This window comes from Hemitrygon akajei, chromosome 23 (assembly GCF_048418815.1).
Source record: "Hemitrygon akajei chromosome 23, sHemAka1.3, whole genome shotgun sequence".
NCBI lineage: Eukaryota > Metazoa > Chordata > Chondrichthyes > Myliobatiformes > Dasyatidae > Hemitrygon > Hemitrygon akajei.
In genome coordinates, this window is record NC_133146.1 from 60,294,402 (window position 1) to 60,317,384 (window position 22,983).

The 22,983-nt window shown below is 42.3% G+C and overlaps 1 protein-coding gene across 1 annotated transcript in view; it reads left to right on the forward strand.

The window, feature by feature from the left end:
* The window catches only part of fhip2a (FHF complex subunit HOOK interacting protein 2), an 89,835-nt gene that overhangs the window by 18,552 nt on the left and 48,300 nt on the right, over positions 1-22,983 (forward strand). Inside the window, exons 2-3 of the mRNA XM_073027811.1 lie at positions 18,895-18,973; positions 21,345-21,514. Of these exons, the coding sequence (XP_072883912.1) occupies positions 18,895-18,973; positions 21,345-21,514 (249 nt within the window). The remainder of the gene's footprint in view (positions 1-18,894; positions 18,974-21,344; positions 21,515-22,983) is intronic.

The window sequence follows — 22,983 nt, forward strand, 5'->3', positions numbered from 1 at the left end:
GACTTACAGGAATCCACTGTATTCTGATAGTAATAACAAAGTTTTATTGATGTTAATATGTTTCTTATGAAGGGGCTCATTGTTTAATACTGTATATCAACTGTATCTATTTTTCATTTGCTTCCTAACCTGCTGAGTGTTTCCAGCATTTTGATTTTATTTCTGAATTTAGTACTTGCATTTTTTTAAAGAATTTCCATTTCATAAATTTAGATTTTGTATACTTAGGACAAGGGATTACTTAACTTGTTTAAATGTGCCGAGGTAGGTTATCAAATTGAATACTTAAAATGAAAGGGAACATCTCCTGACCCTGAAATACAATGAAGCAGCGTTTTTCACAAATTATTCTTTAGGTGGCAAGGTGAAGATCCATCTCTACCAAAGGAGGTGTAAGGTGTTCCTTCCCTCTGCCTGCAGGTCATCCTTGGGCAAGGTGTAGCACCTGCTTAGCCCCCCCTCAGCCCCACCCCTCCCCCTTCCAGATCAGGGACACGTGAAGCCATAGGAGCAGGTAGTGGACGGTCGTATGAGCGGCTGGTGCCGATCACATGTCCTGGTTATGCAAGCACTGACACCAGACGGATAATCTCTGAAGAGTATTGATAATGGTTGGGGGTCACCCATCTTGTAAAGACACTGCCCAGAAGGAGGCAATAGCAAACCACTTCTGTAGAAAAATTTGCCAAGAACGATCATGGTCACAAGACCATGATCACCCACATCATATGACACGGCACATAATGCTGATGAAGATATTATCCTTTCACTAAACTTGGTCATAATCCTGCTATTTAAAAGGCAACTGCACAGTTTTAATTCTATAAAGCATACTCTTAATTCACATTTTACTTGTTACACAGTAGAGTAATAAAATTTCAAGTGAAGCCGTCTGGGAGGGTTGGAAACGGAATCGGTTAAGATTAACAGGAACATGGCAATTGGAACCCTTCTGAATTTAAAGAAAGTGCAGGACGCTGAACAAGATGTGTTGAAAGGGAACAGAGAACTAGGAGCCTAGTAAGTTCAAAGGATTTGTGCGATCTGGAGTTATTATGAGTCTAAAGAGGGTATGGGAACATAGGTGCCATTTAGAGAGAACAAAGGATTCTGAGCCACAGTGTGTGAATGAAAAATAAATTTAAAAAGGGAGCGTGGAAACAGCTACTGATGTGTGAGAGGAGGTTGGGGAAACAGCACTCAGATGCTAAACCAATTGGATTTTCAAATAGAGAATTATCAGAATTATTATGAATTAGATGTTCAAAACTCTGCAGTGTCTGCCAGGAAGGATTTGGGATCTGTACAGCTGTGTATCTCAGCCAGTCACACTGGGTCATATTAGAGCATAAAGTCTAAAACCCTGACGCAAAAACAGAAAATGGTGAAGATCTTCAACTGGTCGAGCAGTATTTGTGGGTAGAGAAATAGTCAGCATTTGGGGTCACTGACACTGACCTTTTGACACTAGTTCAAAAGTTAACTTGTATGCTTAATCTCTCAATAAAGTACCATTATTACTAAACTTCTGGTGGATTAAAGCAACTCAGACACCAACATCCTGTGCTCGCTGAACCTGCTGCCCAATTTATGGCCTAGTAACAGGGAGCCCTGATAATTCATGATTGTTACTGAGACAAAATCTGAAATATAGTTACGAGAATTGCAGCTAACATGGGAAAAGTGTAGAATCTTTGAAATAAAGGCAAGGCAGTGGATGTTGTCTACATGGGCTTTAGTAAGGCATTTGACAAGGTCCTGTACAGGAGTTTGGTCAAGAGGTTCAGTTACTCAGCATTCAGGATGAGGTAATAAATTGGATTAGACATTGGCTTTGTGGGAGAAGCCAGAGAGTGGCCTCTTTGACTTGGAGGCCTGTGTCTTGTGGTGTGTCGCGGGGATCAGGTCTGGCTCCTTTGTTGTTTGTCATCTATATCAATGATTGGAATGATAATATGATTAAATCAGCAGATTTGCAGATGACACCAAGATTGGGGGTGTATTGGACAGTGAGGAATTCTATCATGGCTTGCAGGTGGACCAGAATCAGCTGGAAAAATGGACTGAAAAACGGCAGATGAAATTTAATGCAGACGAGTGTGAGGTTTTGTAGTTTGGTAGGACCATCTAGGTTAGGTCTCCCCAGTGAACGGTAGGGCACTGAGGAGTGTTGTAGAACAAAGGGATCTGGGACTACAGTGACATACCGTAGATTCCGGACTACAGAGCGCACCTGATTAAAAGCCGCAGGCTCTAATTTTAGAAATAAAATCAATTTTTTAATTGTAAAGGCCGCACCGGATTTTAGGCCGCACCGCTACTTTTAAATATACATACGTATCGGTAACACAAATTACGTTGCATATACTTTTTTACTGAACAGCACGAACAACATTCCAATATCTCCTAGCGACTGGTAAAAATATATATACTGCAGCTTACCAGGAAAAGTTATTGATCGACTTTAACTTAAAAGCAGCGTTTTCGCTCGGGTCTAATCGGCTCTGACGCGCTTGCACAATGCGATCGGGTCTAATCGGGTCTAATCGGCTCTGACGCGCTTGCGCAATGCGATCGGGTCTAATCGGGTCTAATCGGCTCTGACGCGCTTGCGCAATGCGATCGGGTCTAATCGGCTCTGACGCGCTTGCGCAATGCGATCGGGTCTAATCGGGTCTAATCGGCTCTGACGCGCTTGCGCAATGCGATTGGGTCTGATCGGGTCTAATCGGCTCTGACGCGCTTGCGCAATGCGATCGGGTCTAATCGGCTCTGACGCGCTCGGGTCTTGCTTTTCTTCGAGTATTTTCCATGTTGATGAGGGTGAGTACAAATGACTGATTTACAATAATTTAATTGTGAAAGTGCGCTTGATTTATCGTACAATTTCATTGGACCTCTGTGAACTACTCATCAATTTTATTGGTCTACTGTTACGAGGCAAAATGTTTACGAGGCGGCATGAAAAAAAACCATGTATTAGCCGCTCTGGATTATAGGCCGCAGAGTTCAAAGCTGTTCAAAATGTGGGAAAAAAGTAGCGGCTTATAATCCGGAATCTACGGTAATTTGTTGAAAGTGGCAGCAGAGGTAGATAGGGATAGGGTCGTAAAGAAAGCACATTGGCCTTCATAAATCAATGTATTGAGTACAGAAGATGGGATGTTATGCTGAAATTGTTAAAGATATTGGTGAGGCCAAATTTGGGGTATTGTGTGCAGTTTTTGGTCACCTACCTACAGGGAATATATAAACAAGGTTGAAAGAATGCAGAGAAAATTTACAAGGATGTTGCCGAGTCTGGAAGACCTGAGTTACAAGGAAAAATTGAATAGGTTAAGACTGTATTCATTAGAACATAGAAGATTGAGAGGAGATTTGATAGAGGTATACAAAATTATGAGGGACATAGGTTAAACGCAAGCAGGCTCTTTCCGCTGAGGTTGGGTGGGACAACAACCTGAGGTTATGGCTTAAGGGTGAAAGGTAGGAAGTTTAAGTGGAACATCAGGTGAAACTTCTTCACCCACAGGGTCATGAGAGTGTGGATTAAGCTGCCAGCACAAGTGGTGCATGCAAGCTGGATTTCAGCATTTAAGAGAAGTTTGCATAGTAGGGATATAAGACATTGGAGCAGGATTAGGCCATTTGATCCATGGAATCTGCTCTGTATTCAATCAGCTAATCCCCCTCCACAGCCCCACTCCCTGGCCTTCTCCCTATAACCTTTGATTCTGTGGCTAATCTGTGTCTTAAATACCCCCAATAACCTGGTCTTTACAGCTGCCTGTGGTAACAGATTCCACAAATCAACCACCCTCTGTCTAAAGATATGTCTCCACATCTCTGTTTTAAACCCTCTAACCTGAGGCTGTGCCCTTTTGTCCTAAACTTCCCCCATCATGGGAAACATCCTTTCCCCATCTACTCTGTCTAGGCTTTTCAATATTCAAAAGGCTTCAATGAGATCTCCCCCCCCCCCCCCCCCATCCTTCTAAATTCCAGTGAGTACACACCCAGAGCCATCAAATGTTCCTCACATGATAACATTTCCCCGAAATCATCAGAGTGAACCTCCTCTGGACCCTCTCCAATTCCAGCACATCTTTTCTAAGATGAGGAACCCAAAACTGTTCACATTACTCAAGGTGAGGCCTCACCAGTGCCTTGTAAATCCTCAGTATCACATCCCTGCTCTTATATTCTAGACCTCTTGAAATAAATGTTAACATGGCATTTGCCTCCCTCACCACTGACTCAACCTGCAAGTTAACCTTTAGGGTGTTCTGCACCAGGACTCCCAGGTCCCTCTGCATCTCAGATTCCTGGATTTTCTCCCCGTTTAGAAAATAGTCCACACATTTATTTCTACCAAAGTGCAGAACCATGTATTTTCCAACATTGTATTCCATTTGCCACTTTCTTGCCCATTCTCCTAATCTGTTTTAAGTCCTTCTGCAGCCTTCCTGTTTCCTCAGCACTACCTTCCCCTCCACCAATCTTTGTATCGTCTGCAAACTTGGCAACAAAGCCATCTATTCCATCATCTAAATCATTTATATGCAGCATAAAAAGAAGCAGTTCCAGCACCTCCCTGTGGAACACTAGTCACTGGCAGCCAAACAGAAAAGGATCCTTCTGTTCCCACTGGCTGCTTCCTACCAATCAGCCAGTGTTCTAACCGTGCTATTAACTATGGAGGGCAGGTCAACGGGAATAGGCAGTTTAAATTGTTCAGCACAGGCAAGATTGGCCGAAGGGCCTGTTTCTGTGCTGTAATTCTCTATGACTCTATGTGATAATTCTCTAGTTTCTTTGATATTAAGTTCCTTTATCGTACCTGCTCTTTTTCCAACTTTTCTGCAAATACTTCTGATGAGGTCAGCTCTAATATATCACTGAAATCCACCCAGGAGATAATGTTATAACAGAATTTAAACTACACCCTCCCCCACCCATCCCCATCCCCATCCCATAGGGCATGACAACTTAATAACTGAGCTGCTGAAAAGTAGTTACTTTAAGCTTCAATTTGTAATATCCTTATCAAATGGCAAAAAGCAATCTGCCTGATTGTTGTTAGACTCCAGCATCTGCAGTGTCTTGTGTCTCCATCCTTATCGTATACTTTTGTATACAAGAATTTATTATCTTTTTTTATTTTGACGTGCTGGCAAAGGACTCCACTGATGCCAACATAAACATCTAGTATGTTTTCTAACTTTGGGATATTGATTCCTTAGTTCAGTAATAAATGCAAAACTGATTTGTCTGGCTTGGTCCCCATTCGCTGCCTGACTTCTTGATTTCCAAAACAATTGAATACAAACTTTAATTATTTTGAAAAATTATTTTACAAAGCGGCTCAGTTCATGTTTTTTGTCTGCACACTAACACCGCCACCCAGGACATGCTCTCTTCTCGCTGTTGTATAAAGAAGAAGGTACAAGAGCCTCATGACTCGCACCACCAGGTTCAGGAACAGTTATTATCCCTCAACCATCAGGCTCTTGAAACAAAGGTGATAACTTCACTTGCATTATTATTGAAATGCTGCAACCTGTGGACTCACTTTCAAAGACTCTTCAATTCATGTTCTTGATATTTTTTGTCTGTTTATTTATTATTTTCTTATTAGTTCATTTTTACTATTTATTTACTTTTGTATCTGCACAGTTTGTTGCCTTCTGTACTTTGGTTGAACACTCTAATTGGGCAGTCTTTCATTGACTCTGTTATAGTTATTCTATGGATTTATTGTGTATGCCCACAAGAAATGAATCTTGGGGTTGTATATGGTGACCTATATGTACTTTGATAATAAGTTTACTTTGAAGTTTGAAAGATTGGTAATCATTTAATTCAGGTTAAAAAAACTGCTCAGTGTATTTTTGCACAGTGAACGTTTTGCTTGTATCCGATTCTTTATAAAAATACAGGCACCCCTCTTTATGGAAACGTTCTGTTCCTAGAATTATCTTAAGCTGATTTCTCTGTGTTAGAAATGCCCATTTTCCATAGTAGCCTATATCATAATGCTCTACATACACTAGCTATAATTATTTTATTTCATTGAATAATCGCCCTTTACTGAATACATGAAACCTACTGGACAATACATTGCTAACTTGAAATATGTTTGAAAAGTAAATGGGAGAAATTGTGTGAAGTTGAGCTTCCATAAGTCAGGTCATTCATAACTCAAGAAGTTGTTTGACATTGGGATACTGTGCTACATTGGATTGGTTATTTGAATGTTGTATATGAAAGGTTTTAGAAATGTAGGATTGCTTTTCCTGAAGCTGGTATTACCATAAACTTTTAGCTGTCAAAAAGTGACAGTGGTTAAATAACACACACAAAATGCTGGTGGAACACAGCAGGCCAGGCAGCATCTATAAGGAGAAGCACTGTCGACGTTTCGGGCTGAGACCCTTCGTCAGGACTAACTGAAAAGAGAGATACTAAGAGATTTGAAAGTAGTGGGGGGAGGGGGAAATGCGAAATAATAAGAGAAGACCGGAGGGGGTGGGATGAAGCTAAGAGCTGGAAAGATGATTGGCGAAAGTGATACAGAACTGGAGAAGAGAAAGGATCATGGGACGGGAGGCCTCGGGAGAAAGAGTGGGGGGAGGGGGGGGGGGCAGAAGCACCAGAGGGAGATGGAGAACAGGCAGAGTGATGGGCAGAGAGAAAGGGAAAAAAACTAAATATGTCAGGGATGGGGTAAGAAGGGGAGGAGGGGCATTAACGAAAATTAGAGAAGTCAATGTTCATGCCATCAGGTTGGAGGCTACCCAGCCGGTATGTAAGGTGTTGTTCCTCCAACCTGAGTTTGGATTCATTTTGACAATAGAGGAGGCCATGGATAGACATATCAGAATGGGAATGGGATGTGGAATTAAAATGTGTGGCCACTGGGAGATCCTGCTTTCTCTGGCGGACCGAGCGTAGGTGTTCAGCGAAACGGTCTCCCAGTCTGCGTCGAGTCTCACCAATATATAAAAGGCCACACCGGGAGCACCGGACGCAGTATACCACACCAGCCGACTCACAGGTGAAGTGTCGCCTCACCTGGAAGGACTGTCTGGGGCCCTGAATGGTGGTGAGGGAGGAAGTGTAAGGGCAGGTGTAGCACTTGTTCCGTTTACAAGGATAAGTGCCAGGAGGGATATCGGTGGGAAGGGATGGGGAGGACGAGTGGACAAGGGAGTCGCGTAGGGAGCGATCCCTACGGAAAGCAGAAAGGGGGGGGAGGGAAAAATGTGCTGGGTAGTGGGATCCCGTTGGAGGTGGCGGAAGTTACAGAGAATTATACGTTGGACCTGGAGGCTGGTGGGGTGGTAGGTGAGGACAAGGGGAACCCTATCCTGAGTGGGGTGGCGGGCGGATAGGGTGAGGGCAGATGTGCGGGAAATGGGAGAGATGCGTTTGAGAGCAGAGTTGATGGTGGAAGAAGGGAAGTCCCTTTGTTTAAAAAAGGAAGACATCTCCTTCGTCCTGGATTGAAAAGCCTCATCCTGAGAGCAGATGTGGCAGAGATGGAGGAATTGTGAGAAGGGGATAGCATTTTTGCAAGAGACAGGGTGGGAAGAAGTGGGAATAGTCCAGGTAGTTGTGAGAATCTGTAGGCTTATAGTAGATACCAGTAGATAAGCCGTCTCCAGAGATGGAGACAGAAAGATCAAGAAAGGGGAGGGAGGTGTAGGAAATGGACCAGGTAAATTTAAGGGCAGGGTGAAAGTTGGAGGCAAAGTCAATGAAGTCAACGAGCTCAGCATGCGTGCAAGAGGCAGCGCCAATGCAGTCATCAATGTAGCAAAGGAAAAGAGGGGGCAGATACCCATATAGACTTGGAACATGGACTGTTCCACAAAGCCAACAAAAAGGCAGGCATAACTGGGACCCATGCAGGTGCCCATGGCTACACCCTTGGTTTGGAGGAAGTGGGAGGAGCCAAAGGAGAAATTATTGAGAGTAAGAACTAATTCTGCTAGATGGAGGAGAGTGGTGGTAGAGGGGAATTGGTTAGGTCTGGAATCCAAAAAGAAGCAAAGAGCTTTGAGACCATCCTGGTGGGGGATGGAGGTATATAGGGACTGGACATCCATGGTGAAAATAAGGCGGTGGGGGCCAGGGAACTTAAAATCATTGAAAAAATTCAAAGCATGAGAAGTGTCATGAACATAGGTGGGAAGAGAGTGGTTAAATATTTCATTTCAGTAAAAAACAAGTGAAAGGAATCACAAAGGATTGTACATAAAATTACTTATGGACCAGATATTCAGCTGTTTAAATAATCTGAGAAAGCTGGGTTCTTTTATATTATTTATTTTAGCCCAGCTCTGAAGAAGGGTCACAGCCTGAAATGTTGACTGTTTATTCATTTCCATAGATACTGCTGAGTTGCTCCAGCACTTTGTGTGTGTGTTTGTTGCTCTGGATTTCCAGCATCTGCAGAATTTCTCATGTTTATTATGTATTTTAACATAGACTGTTGAACACCATAGTATAGATACAGGCTTTAAAGCTATGTGATTTATACTTGAGCTCCATTATTCACTGATTAGCTCTCTGCAGGTGTGCATATTTTTGAACATGACCTCGGGCAACATCTCAAAGTTTTGTTTGAACAAATGTATTTTTATATTGGGGAACCCATCTATTTTTGTATAAATAGATCTGTTTCCAGACCACTTGTGTCAAGTGGGTCCCTGTAGCTTGATATAGGTGGTCATTGTTGCCATAGAGCCAATTTGGAATTTCCAAAGCAGTCTCTGTTTTTAAGTCTCAGTACATTCAATAGGAAGTGTTTGTTGGCTAATAATTCTTTTTAGGCACTTACAGTGGCAACATTAATAAAAAAAAACTGGTCAGATTTCTCAATACAAGATGTAACCTGAATTGCCTGTATGTCCTGTGTTAACAAGTTTCAACAAATCTCTTGCGATACTGTAGTTGAAGTAAGAAATGCTGGAAAAGTTAACAGATGTGGCAGAATTTATGGAGCAAGGAGGTGAGGTGGTGAGCACCTCCAAATTTGTTAATGATCTTTTCACCAAGTTTCCTGATGAATGGTTCTGATGCCATAAACCAGAAATGTTAAGTCTTCTTTCACCATAGATGCTGCCTGACCGCCAAGTGTTTCCAGCATTTTTGAGTTTTATTTCAGATCTGCATGGTTTTTTTTTTTGCAGATGGGGCAGATGGCCTAATTCTGCTCCTACGTCTCATGGTCTTAAGGTTTTTTTAATTTTTGGATTCTTATTCTAGTGTTAAGATCTATTAAGAACTGGCTGGAGGGTGCTGACTCCGTTCTTCACCAATTCCAGCATACAGACTGGAGCACGTTTGCTGCCCATGCCACCACAGACTCTCAGATTAACAAACACGAGGAAATCTGCAGATGCTGGAAATTCAAGCAACACACAGAAAATGCTGGTGGAACACAGCAGGCCAGGCATCATCTATAGGGAGAAGCACTGCCGACGTTTCGGGCCGAGATCCTGACGAAGGGTCTCGCCCCGAAACGTTGACAGTGCTTCTCTCTATAGATGTTGGCTGGCCTGCTGCGTTCCACCAGCATTTTCTGTGTGTTGCTCTCAGATTAACATTGACTTATATACCATCTCTGGCCTTGATCACATCAACAAGTGTGTAGATAGAGTGACATCACAAAAACAAAAAAAAGTTTTCCCCAACTAGAAACCATGGTCGAACAGAGGGGTTCGCCTCCTGCTCAAAGCCAGAGATTCAGCTTTCAGGTCTGGAAACCGGGAGGCTTACAGCTCAGCCAGGGCCAACCTGAGCTCAGACTAAACACTTGGACCCCTGGTGCATGTGGCATGGCATACAAGTCATTACAGACATCAAACCACCTAGTACTGTGCCCCTCTCCAGCTCTGCTTCCCTTCCTGATGAGCTCAATTACTTCTACACTCCTGACGGGTCCTGACAAAGAGTCTCGGCCCGAAACGTCGACTGTACTTCTTCCTATGGATGCTGCCTGGCCTGCTGCGTTCCACCAGCATTTTGTGTGTGTTAGTTCTACACTTGCTTTGACCGAGAGAACAAGGAGGTCACTTTCAAAGCGGATCTCCCACCTGGTGACCTGCCTCTCTCGCTTTCCACTTCCGATGTTTGTGCCACCCTGAGCAGGGTGAATATACGGAAGGCAGCTGGTCCAGATGGAATACCTGGCCGTGTGCTCAGAGTCTGTGCAGGGCAGTTGGCCGGGGTCTTCACGGACATTTTCAATCTGTCCCTGGCCCAGGCAGTTGTCCCCACAAGCTTCAAGATTGCCGCCATTGTGCCAGAGCCGAAGCATTCCACTGCCATGGATCTGATTGACTTCTGCCCAGTTGTATTCACCCCCATTATTGCAAAGTGCTTTGAGAGACTGGTTCTATCATATCTGAAATCCTGTCTGCCCACTACCCTGGACCCTCATCAATTTGCCTATCGCACCAACAGGTCAACAGGATGCCATCTCCACGGCACTTCACTCTGCCCTGATCCACCTGAACAGCCCCAACTCTTACCTCAGAATGCTGTTCATTGACATGCTGTTCGGCATTCAATACTGTGACCCCCTCGAAGCTGATCGCCAAACTTCGCCAGCTTGGTATCAGCTCATCCCTCTGAATTGGACCTTGGACTTTCTGACTAACAGACCCCAATCTGTTAAGTTAGACAACCTCTCCTCCTCCACTCTCACCCTGAACACCGGCATGCCTCAAGGCTGTGTGCTGAGCCCTCTTCTGTGCTCGCTTTTCATCTATGACTGTGTTCCTGTACATGGTTGTAACTCCATAATCAATTTCACAGACGACACCACGGTGATTGGCCCGATCAGAGGGGATGACGAGATGGCCTACAGGAACGAGGTCCAGCACCTGTCCGCGTGGTGTGCCGACAACAACCTGGCCCTTAACACCCAGAAGACCAAGGAGATCACTGTGGACTTCAGGCATGCTAGGAGCCACACTCATGTCCCCATCTACATCAGTGGAGCTGTAGTGGAGCGTGTATTAAGCTTCAAATTCCTTGGTGTCCACATTTCCGAGGATCTCACCTAGTCCCTGAACTCTTCCATCCTGATCAAAAAGGCACAACAGTGCCTTTATTTCCTGCCGAACATCAAGAAAGCTCACCTCTGTCCCAGGATACTGACGGACTTTTACCGTTGTACCACTGAGAGCGTACTCACCAACTGCATCTCAGTGTGGTATGGCAATTGTCACGTATCGGACCGCAAAGCACTCCAGCGTGTGGTGAAAACTGCCCAGCAGATTATCGGCACCCAATTGCCACCATTGAGAACATCTACCATAAATGCTGCCTGGGCAGGGCGAAAAGCATTATCAAGGATGCATCTCACCCTAACCATGGACTTTTTACTCTCGTCCCATCTGGTAGGCGCTACAGGAGCCTCTGCTCCCACACCAGCAGGCACAAGAAGAGCTTCTTCCCTGAGGCTGTGACCCTGCTGAACCTCACATCACAGCACTAAGCAGTATTGCACCCATACTGTACTGTCTCAGTACTTTTATATTTGTGTGTTGTAGCACTTACTTTTTATTCGCAGTTATTTTGTAAATAACACTATTCTTTGCATTTCTCGTTAGATGCTAACTGCATTTCATTTGGCTTTGTATCTGTAGTCAAGTCAAGTCACTTTTATTGTCATTTCGACCATAACTGCTGGTACAGTGCATAGTAAAAATGAGACAACGTTTTTCAGGACCATGGTGTTACATGATACAGTACAAAAACTAGACTGAACTACGTAAAAAAAACAACACAGAGAAAGCTACACTAGACTACAGACCTACACAGGACTATAAAAAGTGCACAAAAACAGCGCAGGCATTACAATAAATAATAAACAGGACAATAGGACAAGGTGTCAGTCCAGGCTTCGGGTATTGAGGAGTCTGATAGCTTGGGGGAAGAAACTGTTACATAGTCTGGCCGTGAGAGCCCAAATGCTTCGGAGCCTTTTCCCAGACGGCAGGAGGGAGAAGAGATTGTATGAGGGGTGCATGGGGTCCTTCATAATGCTGTTTCCTTTGCGGATGCAGCATTTAGTGTAATTGTCCGTGGTGGCGGGAAGAGAGACCCCGATGATCTTCTCAGCTGACCTCACTATCCGCTGCAGGGTCTTGCGATCCGAGATGGTCCAGTTTCCAAACCAGACAGTGATACAGCTGCTCAGGATGCTCTCAATACAACCCCTGTAGAATGTGATGAGGATGGGGGTGTGGGAGATGGACTTTCCTCAACCTTTGCAGAAAGTAGAGACGCTGCTGGGCTTTCTTTGCTATGGAGCTGGTGTTGAGGGACCAGGTGAGATTCTCCGTCAGGTGAACACCAAGAAATTTGGTGCTCGGCATAATGACAGTAAAGTTTAATCTAGTGTGCTGTTCTGTGCCATCTCAAAAGACTGATAAGTGAAGGTGCTGATTTCATCAATAGTGTCAGAGTATGATTAATATTTGTTGGAGAAGCAAATTTGTTGGGTGCCATGGTAGCGTAGCGGTAAACGCAATGCTGTTACTGCTTGAGCCATCGGAGTTCAGTCGTGGTGCCCGTGATTAGGTTAGGGTTAAATTGGGGTTTGCTGGGCAGCATGGCTTGAAGGGCAGGAAGGGCTTATCTGCTTTGTATTTCATTAAGTAAATAAATAAATTTAGAATCAAACCATAATGAAGAAAGTGAGGTTGGCCATGTTGTCAGATTCTAAATTGCATCCAAATTTAAAACTACAGCAATGCACAGTTTTGCTAGCCGCCAGAATCTTATTTTTAGCATTTGAATTAAAATTAATTTTCTGTTGATTGTTAATTAATCTGATTAAATGCTGTTGACTGTGCACCACAGTCATTATTTGTCCCAAATTCAAGTAACATTTTCAAGTAACACCTACACCCTGAAGTGCATTTTAATCATTCAACCATACAGGTACGGTACTTTATTAACTAGATTCAAAGCAATGTGGTGCTCCACACCAAGAAGAATAAAACATCAGGGTTCTGCGACCTTGATTTTCAGTTGTTATATACAGGAGGGTTGAGGAACTCAAGATCAGGCAGTATCTGTAGGGGAAATGGACAGTTGACGTTTTGGATCAGGACCCTGCATCTGGGTTTTAATACGAGTTCCCCAGCTTCTTGCTTATTATTCCACATTGCAGCATCTGCAGTCTTGTGTTTTCATGAAACAGAATGCAGATTGTACAGTACATCAGCTAAAGAATTAAATGTAGGCTCTTGTAGCTGAAGATGGCCTCTTTACTGCAACTATTGGTAATAATAGGTTAAATCTTTACTTGTACATCATTTATAACAAAGTAGTGCTGATAGGTTTGGCCAAATATAAAAAGCTTTATTCTAGTTCTCTGTATTCCATTACTGAACATTGTTTTAAATTGCATTCACATTAATAGTAATGGCATTGATTTTTTTTAGCATTAAGGTTTAGATTGACTGCACATTTTAGCCTGCAATTTAATGTTATGAATTATTTCCATAAATGATATAATATTTCCCACATAATATTTCTGTAAAATTGCCATGATTAGGAGTGCTTTGAGGCCTGTTAGGCTTTTTGTTTGGAGATCTTTTTTGCAAGTTAATTCAGGATTGAGAAGGAGTTGTGTCAGGCTTTGATGAGTACTGTGGTTCATTCAAACTAAAGGTACTTACCGTAGATTCCGGACTACAGAGCGCACCTGATTAAAAGCCGCTGGCTCTAATTTTAGAAATAAAATCAATTTTTTACTTGTACAGGCCGCACCGGATTTTCGGCCGCAGGTGTCCCACGTTGTAATATGAGATATTTACACAGAAAGATATTACACGTGAGGATTTTTAAACTTTTAATTAAATCCATATGGTAACATAAACAAATACATATTGCAAATGCTTTTTTTTGAACCGTGCCTGTAACGCAGCTACTTTTAAATATACGTTGCGTATACTTCTTTACTGAACAACATTCCAATATCTCCTAACGACTGGTAAAAAATATATATACTGCAGCCTACCAGGAAAAGTTATTGATCGCCTTTAACTTAAAAGCAGCGTTTTCGCTCCGCCGCTCGACCCCCTCCTTCCCGTTTATCGCAAACCGGTATCCCACAAGACGCGGCGAAACCGGGTGTGACGTCATAGCATCCCGCGATGTAGTACAGAAAACAAATATAGTTAAAACAGTTCTAACTTTAACTAACAAATGAATTACTAAGCGAAAATATTATAAACTAAATTACTGCCATAAAGGCAGCACAATGCTTTTCTTCGAGTGTTTTCCATGTTGATGAGGGTGAGTACAAATGACTGATTTACAATAATTTAATTGTGAAAGTGCGCTTGATTTATCGTACAATTTCATTGGACCTCTGTGAACTACTCATCAATTTTATTGGTCTACTGTTACGAGGCAAAATGTTTTCGGCGGCATGAAAAAAAACCATGAATTAGCCGCACCGTATTAAAGGCCGCAGAGTTCAAAGCTGTTCAAAATGTGGGAAAAAAGTAGCGGCTTAAAATCCGGAATCTACGGTATATAAGTTAACAGGACAGGATTCTTTCCTTTGTTGGTTTGCTTGGGACTAGATTTTGTTTTGATTTGCCTGCATGTTCTTCCTGTGACAGCTGAGGTTTGTGCAAGGTACTCTGGTTTTCTCTTGCATTCCAAAGACATGCAGGTTGGTAGATCGGAACATTACCACACAGGTACAAGCGTAATGCCAATGTAAATTAATCCCGTGTGCCTGCACATGATCCATGTGCATCTACTTCCTGTCTGTTCATGTATCTGTCTAAAAGCACCTTAAAGTATTACTACACATACAAAATCTAGGGGGATCTTGGGTCAGGCAGCATCTATGAAAATTTATTTATTTATTGAGATACAGATTGGAATAAGTCCTTCTGGTGCTTTGAGCCACGTCGCCCAGCAATATCCTTGTTTAGTCCTAGCCTAATCACGGGACAGTTTACAATGACCAATTAGCTTACCTGTACGTCTTTGAAGCACCTGGAAGAAACCCACATGGTCTTAGGGAGAATGTACATACTCCTTACAGGCAATGGCAGGAATTGAACCCCCGTCACCTGCGCTGTGAAGCGTTGTGTTAACCACTATGCTACTGTGCCACTCTAATGACGTTTCAGGCTGAGACCCTTCAGGACTGAGAAGGAAGGGGAAGATACCAGAATAAAACAGTGGAGGGGAGGGGAAGGAGGAAGGTGATAGGTGAAGCCAAGTAGGTGGCAAAGGTCAAGGGCTGGAGAAGAAGGAATCTGATGAGAGTGGACCTTAGGGGTATTGCTGCCTTATCTGCTTCTACCATCTCTTAAACTTTCTCCCTCCCACCTTAAGCCCATGTTCTGGAGAAAAAGACTTTGACTATCCACCTAAGCATGCTTTTCATAATTTTATATATTTCCATCAGGATGCCCCTCAGTCCCCGAAACTTTAGGGGAAACCATTCAAGTTTCCTGCTGTCTCAAAGCTTTTACACACTGATCTTGGCAACATCCTGATGAAACTCTTGTGCACCCTCTCCAAAACTTCCACTTACTGTCTCTAGTGTGGCAATCAGAACCACACACAATTCTCTAAATGTAGTCTAACCACTGTTTATACAGCTGTTGCATGGCTTCTCAGCTTTTAGACTCAAAGCCTAATCGATGAAAGTAAGTATGCCTTACCTTCTCTTCTTTATGAATCTCTCTCTTATGTTGTCACTTTCAGGGAACAATAGACACACCCCAAGATCCCTCTGTACATTAAGCATTTAGCGTTTTGTTATTTACTCTATACTTCCCTTTTGCATTTGAACCTCCCACACTTGTATGGATTAACCTCCATCAACCTAATTTCTCTACCCAGGTTTCCAACTGATCTATATCCTTTGACAACCTTACACAACTCCACCAATTTTTGTGTTATCTGCAAACTTATCAATCAGATCACCTATGGTTTCAGTCAAATCATTAATATATACAACAAACAACAGAGGTCCCAGTACTATTCTTTATGGAACACTCCTGGTCATCAACCTCCAGTCAGAAAAACACCTCCTCACCCCTACCCTTTATGTCCTATGGCCAAGCCAATTTTGAATACAATTTACAAAACCTCCATGGATCCCACATGTTTGATCTTCTGAGCCAGCCTACCATACTTAATAAAGTCCACGTAGACAACATTCACTGTCCAACCTCTTCACTTCATTATTTCTTCAAAAGCTCAGATTTGTGACATTGGCCCTCTCCAGCACAACCCAGCTGACTATCCCTAATAAGTGCATGCAAATAATTCTTAGAAAACAGAGCCTGCTCATCCCTTTCTTGTAAATAGCTTAGGTGTTGGTTTTCCAGTTAAGTCTGTTGTCGGGGTGAACAGCCAAGTATTTGTACTCCTTCACCACTGCAACTTCTTCTCCCAGAATGTACACAGGGCTCATCACAGTCCTCTTCCTCCTAAAATCTATCACCAACTCCCTGGTTTTCACCACATTCAGGAGCAGGTGATTCCTCCTGAAGTACTCCACATACTTGTCCACCAGTTCTCTGTACTCCAACTCCTGCCCATCTCTGATACACCCAGACACTTCAGAGTCATCAGAGAACTTCTGCAGGTGACAAGAGTCAGAGTTGCACTGAAAGTCCAAGGTGTACAGTGTGTACAGAAACGGAGACAGGACAGTCCCTTGTGGTGCTACAGTGCCACTCACCACCATCTCAGGCAGAGAACTATCCAGCCATACAAACTGGGGTCTAACTGTCAGGTAGTCAGAAATGCAGGAGATAGTGGATTTTCTCCACCCATCCCTTGCAGCTTCTTGTTCAGAAGAAGTGGCTGGATTGCATTGAAGGCACTAGAGAAACCAAAAAAAGTGATTCTCACAATACCACCAGCATCATCCAGGTGGGAGTGAGCTCTCTGCTCCAGGTAGGTGATGTCATCATCCAGGTGGGAGTGAGCTCTCTGCTCCAGGTAGGTGATGTCATCATCCAGGTGGGAGTGAACTCTCTGCTCCAGGTAGGTGATGTCATCATCCAGGTGGGAGTGAGCTCTCTGCTCCAGGTAGGTGATGTCATCATCCAGGTGGGAGTGAGCTCTCTGCTCCAGGTAGGTGATGTCATCATCCAGGTGGGAGTGAGCTCTCTGCTCCAGGTAGGTGATGTCATCATCCAGGTAGGTGATGACATCATCCAGGTGGGAGTGAGCTCTCTGCTCCAGGTAGGTGATGACATCATCCAGGTGGGAGTGAACTCTGCAACAGGTAGGTGATGACATCATCCACTCCCACATGATGCTGGTAGGCAAACTGTAGAGGGTCCAATGAAGATCTCAGCTGCTGTCCAATGTAAGTCAGGGCCACCCTCTCCAGCACCTTCATCACATGAGATGCGAGGACAATTGGGCTGTAATCCTTAAGTTCAGATGGAGTCACCTTCTTGGGTACAGGAACCAAGCAGAAAGTCTTCCATAGCACCAGTATCTTTTCCTGACTCCGACTCTGATTGGAAAGGTGCTGCAAAATACCAGATAGCTGGTTCACACATGCCTTTAGTACCCTGGATAATGTAGATATTAGCAATTCAAAATAAAAATAGAGAATGCTGGAAACATTCATCAGATACTATGGAAAAGCTATGATAGATGACTACAATGATAAAAGATGAGGAAACAATATTTCAGGTTGATGACTGTCTGTCAGAAGTTTCTTCTTTAGCTATCCTTAACCCAATTAACAAAGTCCATGAATCTTTATACTTTTTAAAAGTTTTACCAACTTATCCTTCTTTTAAAGAATTGTGCGCCAGCCGATAGTGTAGTGGCATCCGCACTGGACTTCAAGGTGACTGGTCCCGGGTTCGAACCCGGCCTGCTCCTTGCATGCTTTCCATCCATGTTGGGTTAAGCATCATAAAAAACGGACAGATGTGAGAGAAACAGCAAGGCTGCCACCCAAGGCGAGGAGAGGAACAACAAATTTCTTTTGCCTTCTACTTTTAGCATCAACCTGACCATTCAGTTTTTCAATGAACCTCCCTTTGCTTCATAAACAAAATGCTGCTTGCCCTTTCATTGTTTCAAAGTGCTATCTTTTCATATTTCTTCCACTCTCATTCTCTGTCTCATCCTCAGAAACTTTGTTGGCAAAACCTCGTTCTCATGTTTCTGGGTTTTTTTTTTGTTGCCCATTATAGAATTATAGCGTCCAAATTTCTGATGGACAGTGCATTTCCAAGACTTCCAATCTGAAGAACTGGGGAAACTTTTTATGCTCCATTCCAGTATTTTTTCCCACTCTATCCCATTTTACAGACAGTTCCATTTGTTCCTGGCTCCCTATATAAAATTTCAGTTCGAGATAATGTGATTCTGGAAAGCAGTGTTTGCTCATTAGTAGAAACATGAACGTGAATGCAATAAAGTACTTGAAATTTGCATTTGTGCATGTTAATAAACAAAATACGTGCTGGAGGGGTCTTTGTCCTGAAAGGTTCACACTGTTTTCCTTCCCGTAGATGCTCTCTGACCTGTTGAGTGTTGGCATTTATTTCAGAATTTCAGCAACTAGTTTTATTTTCATGTGTCAGCACTTGTCACTGATATGAGAAAATTAATAACTCTTCATTTGCATAGTAACTCATTTTAATGTAAGCAATAATTATTGGTACTGCAATATAACTGTCATTGATCCAAAATACAGTGAATTTCTTTAATCTTCAGATTTGTCTCCATTTCAATACTGAATTAAATGATTGATAAATGTGAAGAAATGCATGTAACATAAGAATAATTATTAATCAAATTTTTAACTTCAAACAAGTCTAAACTGCTGTCTAAATTTTCTCTTGAATTTTATAGCTCGCTCCTTCTCTTCCTCTGCAAGAAGACTTTGTGTATCATTGGAAAGCTATTACCCATTATTATATTGAAACAACAGGTAGGAGGCTGTCAAATTCTATTTTTGATTAATAGTAATTAAATTAAATAGATGAGAAAGCTTGTGCATTGAACTTGTTAATAGCATGCCTGAGACAAGTTAGTAAATGATGAAATGTCTGACTGGAGACTCTGAAGCATAGAGTTTTTGTATGAATGGCCAGGCTGACAAGTCTCAAACTTATGGAAAGGTTCTTGCTGCTTGTCATTCCAACTCCCAATTTAGATGTGTTACGAAGTTCAGATGGGTAGTGTTGTGGAGGGTAGAAAACAGTTAATGTTTCAAGGGCCATGACCTTTCCTCAGGACTGGACTATTGACATGAAATGTACTATTGAATCTTGCTAATCTCACCCACTGTCTGGGATCACCGCTCGAAGTCTTTCATGTCTATATTTTTTCCCGTCCAGATACAAAGGATCTGTGTTGCCAACCCAAAGTGTCCGAGACTTAAGCGGTGTGACCCAACTAATGGCAGGGCTTCCAGTTGATTCTTGAATACTTTTAAATATGAATAATACTGAGTAGTTGCTGAAAGAATTAAAATAATTAAAGCATTAAATTAAGCAGAATCAGTTGTAGAAGGTGAGATGCCTTCCCCTTAGAGTGGAGAGACATCCCTACCAAAGGAAGGTGCTCTTTCCCTCTGCAAGCTGCAGGTCACCCTTGGGCAAGGGTTAGGGTTAGCACTTGCTTAGCAACCCCTCCCTGGAATCAGGGTCACATGAAGCCATAGGAGCAAATGGTCGATCATTGTATGAGTAGTTGGTACATATCACAAGTCCTGGTTTTGTGACCACTTTCACTAGGCAGACCATCTCTGAAGAGTATTGATAATGGCTGTGGTCACCCATTTTGTTAACGCACTGCCCAGAGGAAGGTAATGGCAATCCACTTCTGGAGAAAAATTTGCCAAGAACAATCATGGTCATGAGGCCATGATCACCCATGTCATATGATACAGCTCATTATGAATGAACACCTTTCCCTTTGTCATATAGTTTTTCCCTATAATATTCAGTGGATCAGGGATCTTGTACCAGGTCTGATGTGTCAGCTACAATGTTTTCTGTCATTCAATCAGTTCGTGATCTCTTCATTTGACAACACATATGGTAGTCTTAGACCTGCAATCTTGTCTATCAACTGTTTATCTCTGTTAATGGACACGGTCAGATGTAATCTTTTTTTGCCTCTTGTGGTGTTTCTCTTTGATATTAACTACCTGATAGACTTTGTGTCCCCTTTCCCGAGCTTTACTCATGGCTAGAATTTCCATGATTTTACCAGAGTAAGCCTAGTATTCAAATATGATGCTGGTTTTATCATATTAGAATGATTTAGCATTAAATAATTGACAGCCTGCTGTTAGTAGTATTTATTTTTTAAATGTAGTTTGATCTTTATTTGCTGATATCCTTCTAACCCCATTGGCTAAGCTTTCGCTTTGTGCAAGCATACATTGCCTAACATTTGAATGTAGTTTAATTTATCTGTGGTTAAAGAACTATGGTGCAATCACTGGTCAAGTAAGATGTTCTCGGAGGTGATCCTGTTGGTGGGTAATCAGGTGGCTGTAGAGGCTGTTCTGGGATCCACATATTCTGGTGTACTGTGGACATGAGTAAGTGGTGGCTGTGGTTAGTGTCAACAGTGGTCAAAGTGTTTGCGTGACTCCTTCTGCTATCTGAAGAAGTACTTCCTGAATCACAGTGTAGTTTCCACCCATCAAGAGGTACCGCAGACATGATCTTCACAGTACACCAATAACAGGAAATATAACATAAACAAAGGCAACCCTTGTACCTGGTTTTCATAGATTTGACAAAGGCATTAGATATAGTGGACTGAGGCTATTACATGATGGCATGTCAGCCACAGTACTCAACAATAGTGGTTAAAGAACAAGATATCTTGAACATTGTATGACACGAGAGTAGGACAGGGTTGCTGGGGTTTTGAATCTACTCTGAATAAAATAAGTCACTACTTAATCAGTATTATTTAATTCCTTAAGACCATAAGACAAAAGAAGAACTAGGCCATTTGGCCCATCAAGTCTGTTCCACCATTCCATTATGGCTGATTTATTATTCCATTCTCCTGCCTTTTCCCTGTAACCTATGATGCTCTCACCAACTAAGAACCTATCAACCTCTGCTTTAAATATACTCCATGACTTGGCCTCCACAGCTGTCCATGGCAGTGAATTCTACAGATTCTTTCCCGTTGTTAATATAAGTATAATTATTGACAAGATTGATATCAAAAGTAGATACCAAACTTTGAATAGTTTTGCTATTTCATTGGTCTGTTGAAATGCAGTAATATTGATAATAAATCATGATTTTTTTAATGTGTTTTCTCAACAGATGATAAAGCTCCTGTAACAGATACAAACATCCCATCACATCTGGATCAGATGCTCGATATTTTAGTTCAGGAAGAACATGAAAGGGAATCTGGGGAGACTGGGCCTTGTATGGAGTACTTACTCCATCACAAGATTTTGGAAACGCTGTACACATTAGGAAAAGCTGATGTATGTTTCATGCTGCATTCTTTCTTTTAGTCAGAAACACAGTTGTAGGATATTAAAATTTTTGTAAGGTTTTCAATGTAATAAATATTGACAGTAGATATAGCTTTTGAATATATAGTCATTGCAGGATTGCAATGGTCTGCTTTGTTTTTCTCTCTTTTCAGTTTACTCAGGATAGAAATGTATCATCTAGAGCAACACAAACAAAATGTTGGAGGAACACAACAGGTCAGCGTCTATTGAAATTAACAAACAGTTGACATTTCAGGCCGAAACCCCTAACTAACTTATGTTCTGCCTGTTATGCTGCTGACATTTTGGGCAGCAATGAAGGTCATCTATAACTGTCTAACCTTGCCCATATTCTCTATTGTGCCCCAGGTGTGGTTCAGGGTCCATACAATTGCGCACGGATATAGAAGGATTCTTCATTGCTGTTTCCATAACAATTTTTCTTTTTCACCGGTCAGGATTGTTAGCCCTGAGCCGAACCCCTAAAGCTGCAGGACCAGTGAGCCACTCTTAGTCTGGCCTCTACCCTTTGACCTGTTTGGCATGGGTGACTCTACCAAGAGTAAAGGCACAAGGCCCTGACTCCAGCCAACATAGCTCTCTGGGTCATTGAGGGATGCATGCCTCCAAACACTACGACATGGTTGTGGTCCTCTTGGAGGAATACCCTTAACGTCAATTGTTTATTCATTTCCGTGGATGCTGCCTGACCACCTGAGTTCCTCCAGTATTTTGTGTGTGTGGCTTTGGATTTTCTGCAGAATCTCTTGTGTTTATAATGTATTATCAAGTCTTTTCCTTTTAAGCACTGAATTTAAGTTGACCTTTACGTGTCTGCATTTAGTTTCCAAGCTAATACTGAAACCTGAATGGACAAGCGCACTTAGAAACTTATAGAATCAACTGATATTATGGGCTTTAAAGCACTTTTTAATTTAAAAATACTTGACTCAAACTATTAGGAATAAGTATTTGGTTAGTAATTGATCTGTTTTATAGACCTAATGTAATGGGTTCCAAGACATAATTTGAAGAGAGCAAGTTGTCTATTGCTGAATCTCAGTGTCTTTGAGTTCAAGTTTAGTTTATTTTCATTCTACTGTACACATGTATACAGCCAAACTTTCCTTTGGACTGGGTGCACAAAACACTGTACATATAAACCCACACATGTAACACAATTTATCTGTGGTAATATTACTTTAACAAATAGTAAGATGGATGTACAGTACAAGTTAAAAAGTAAACCGTGTAACGCTACTAACACTAAATACATGAGATTCATACATGGTGACAGGGAACAGGGAGTTCAGTAGTCTTCAGGGCAGGAGGCTGTTCCCCATCCTAACAGTTCTTGCCTTAATGCAATGGTACCTTCTTCCTGATAGTAGTGAGGTCAAAAAGATTGCTGGACAGAATTGAGGGATCAATGCTAAGGGCCCTGCATGCTCCTGATA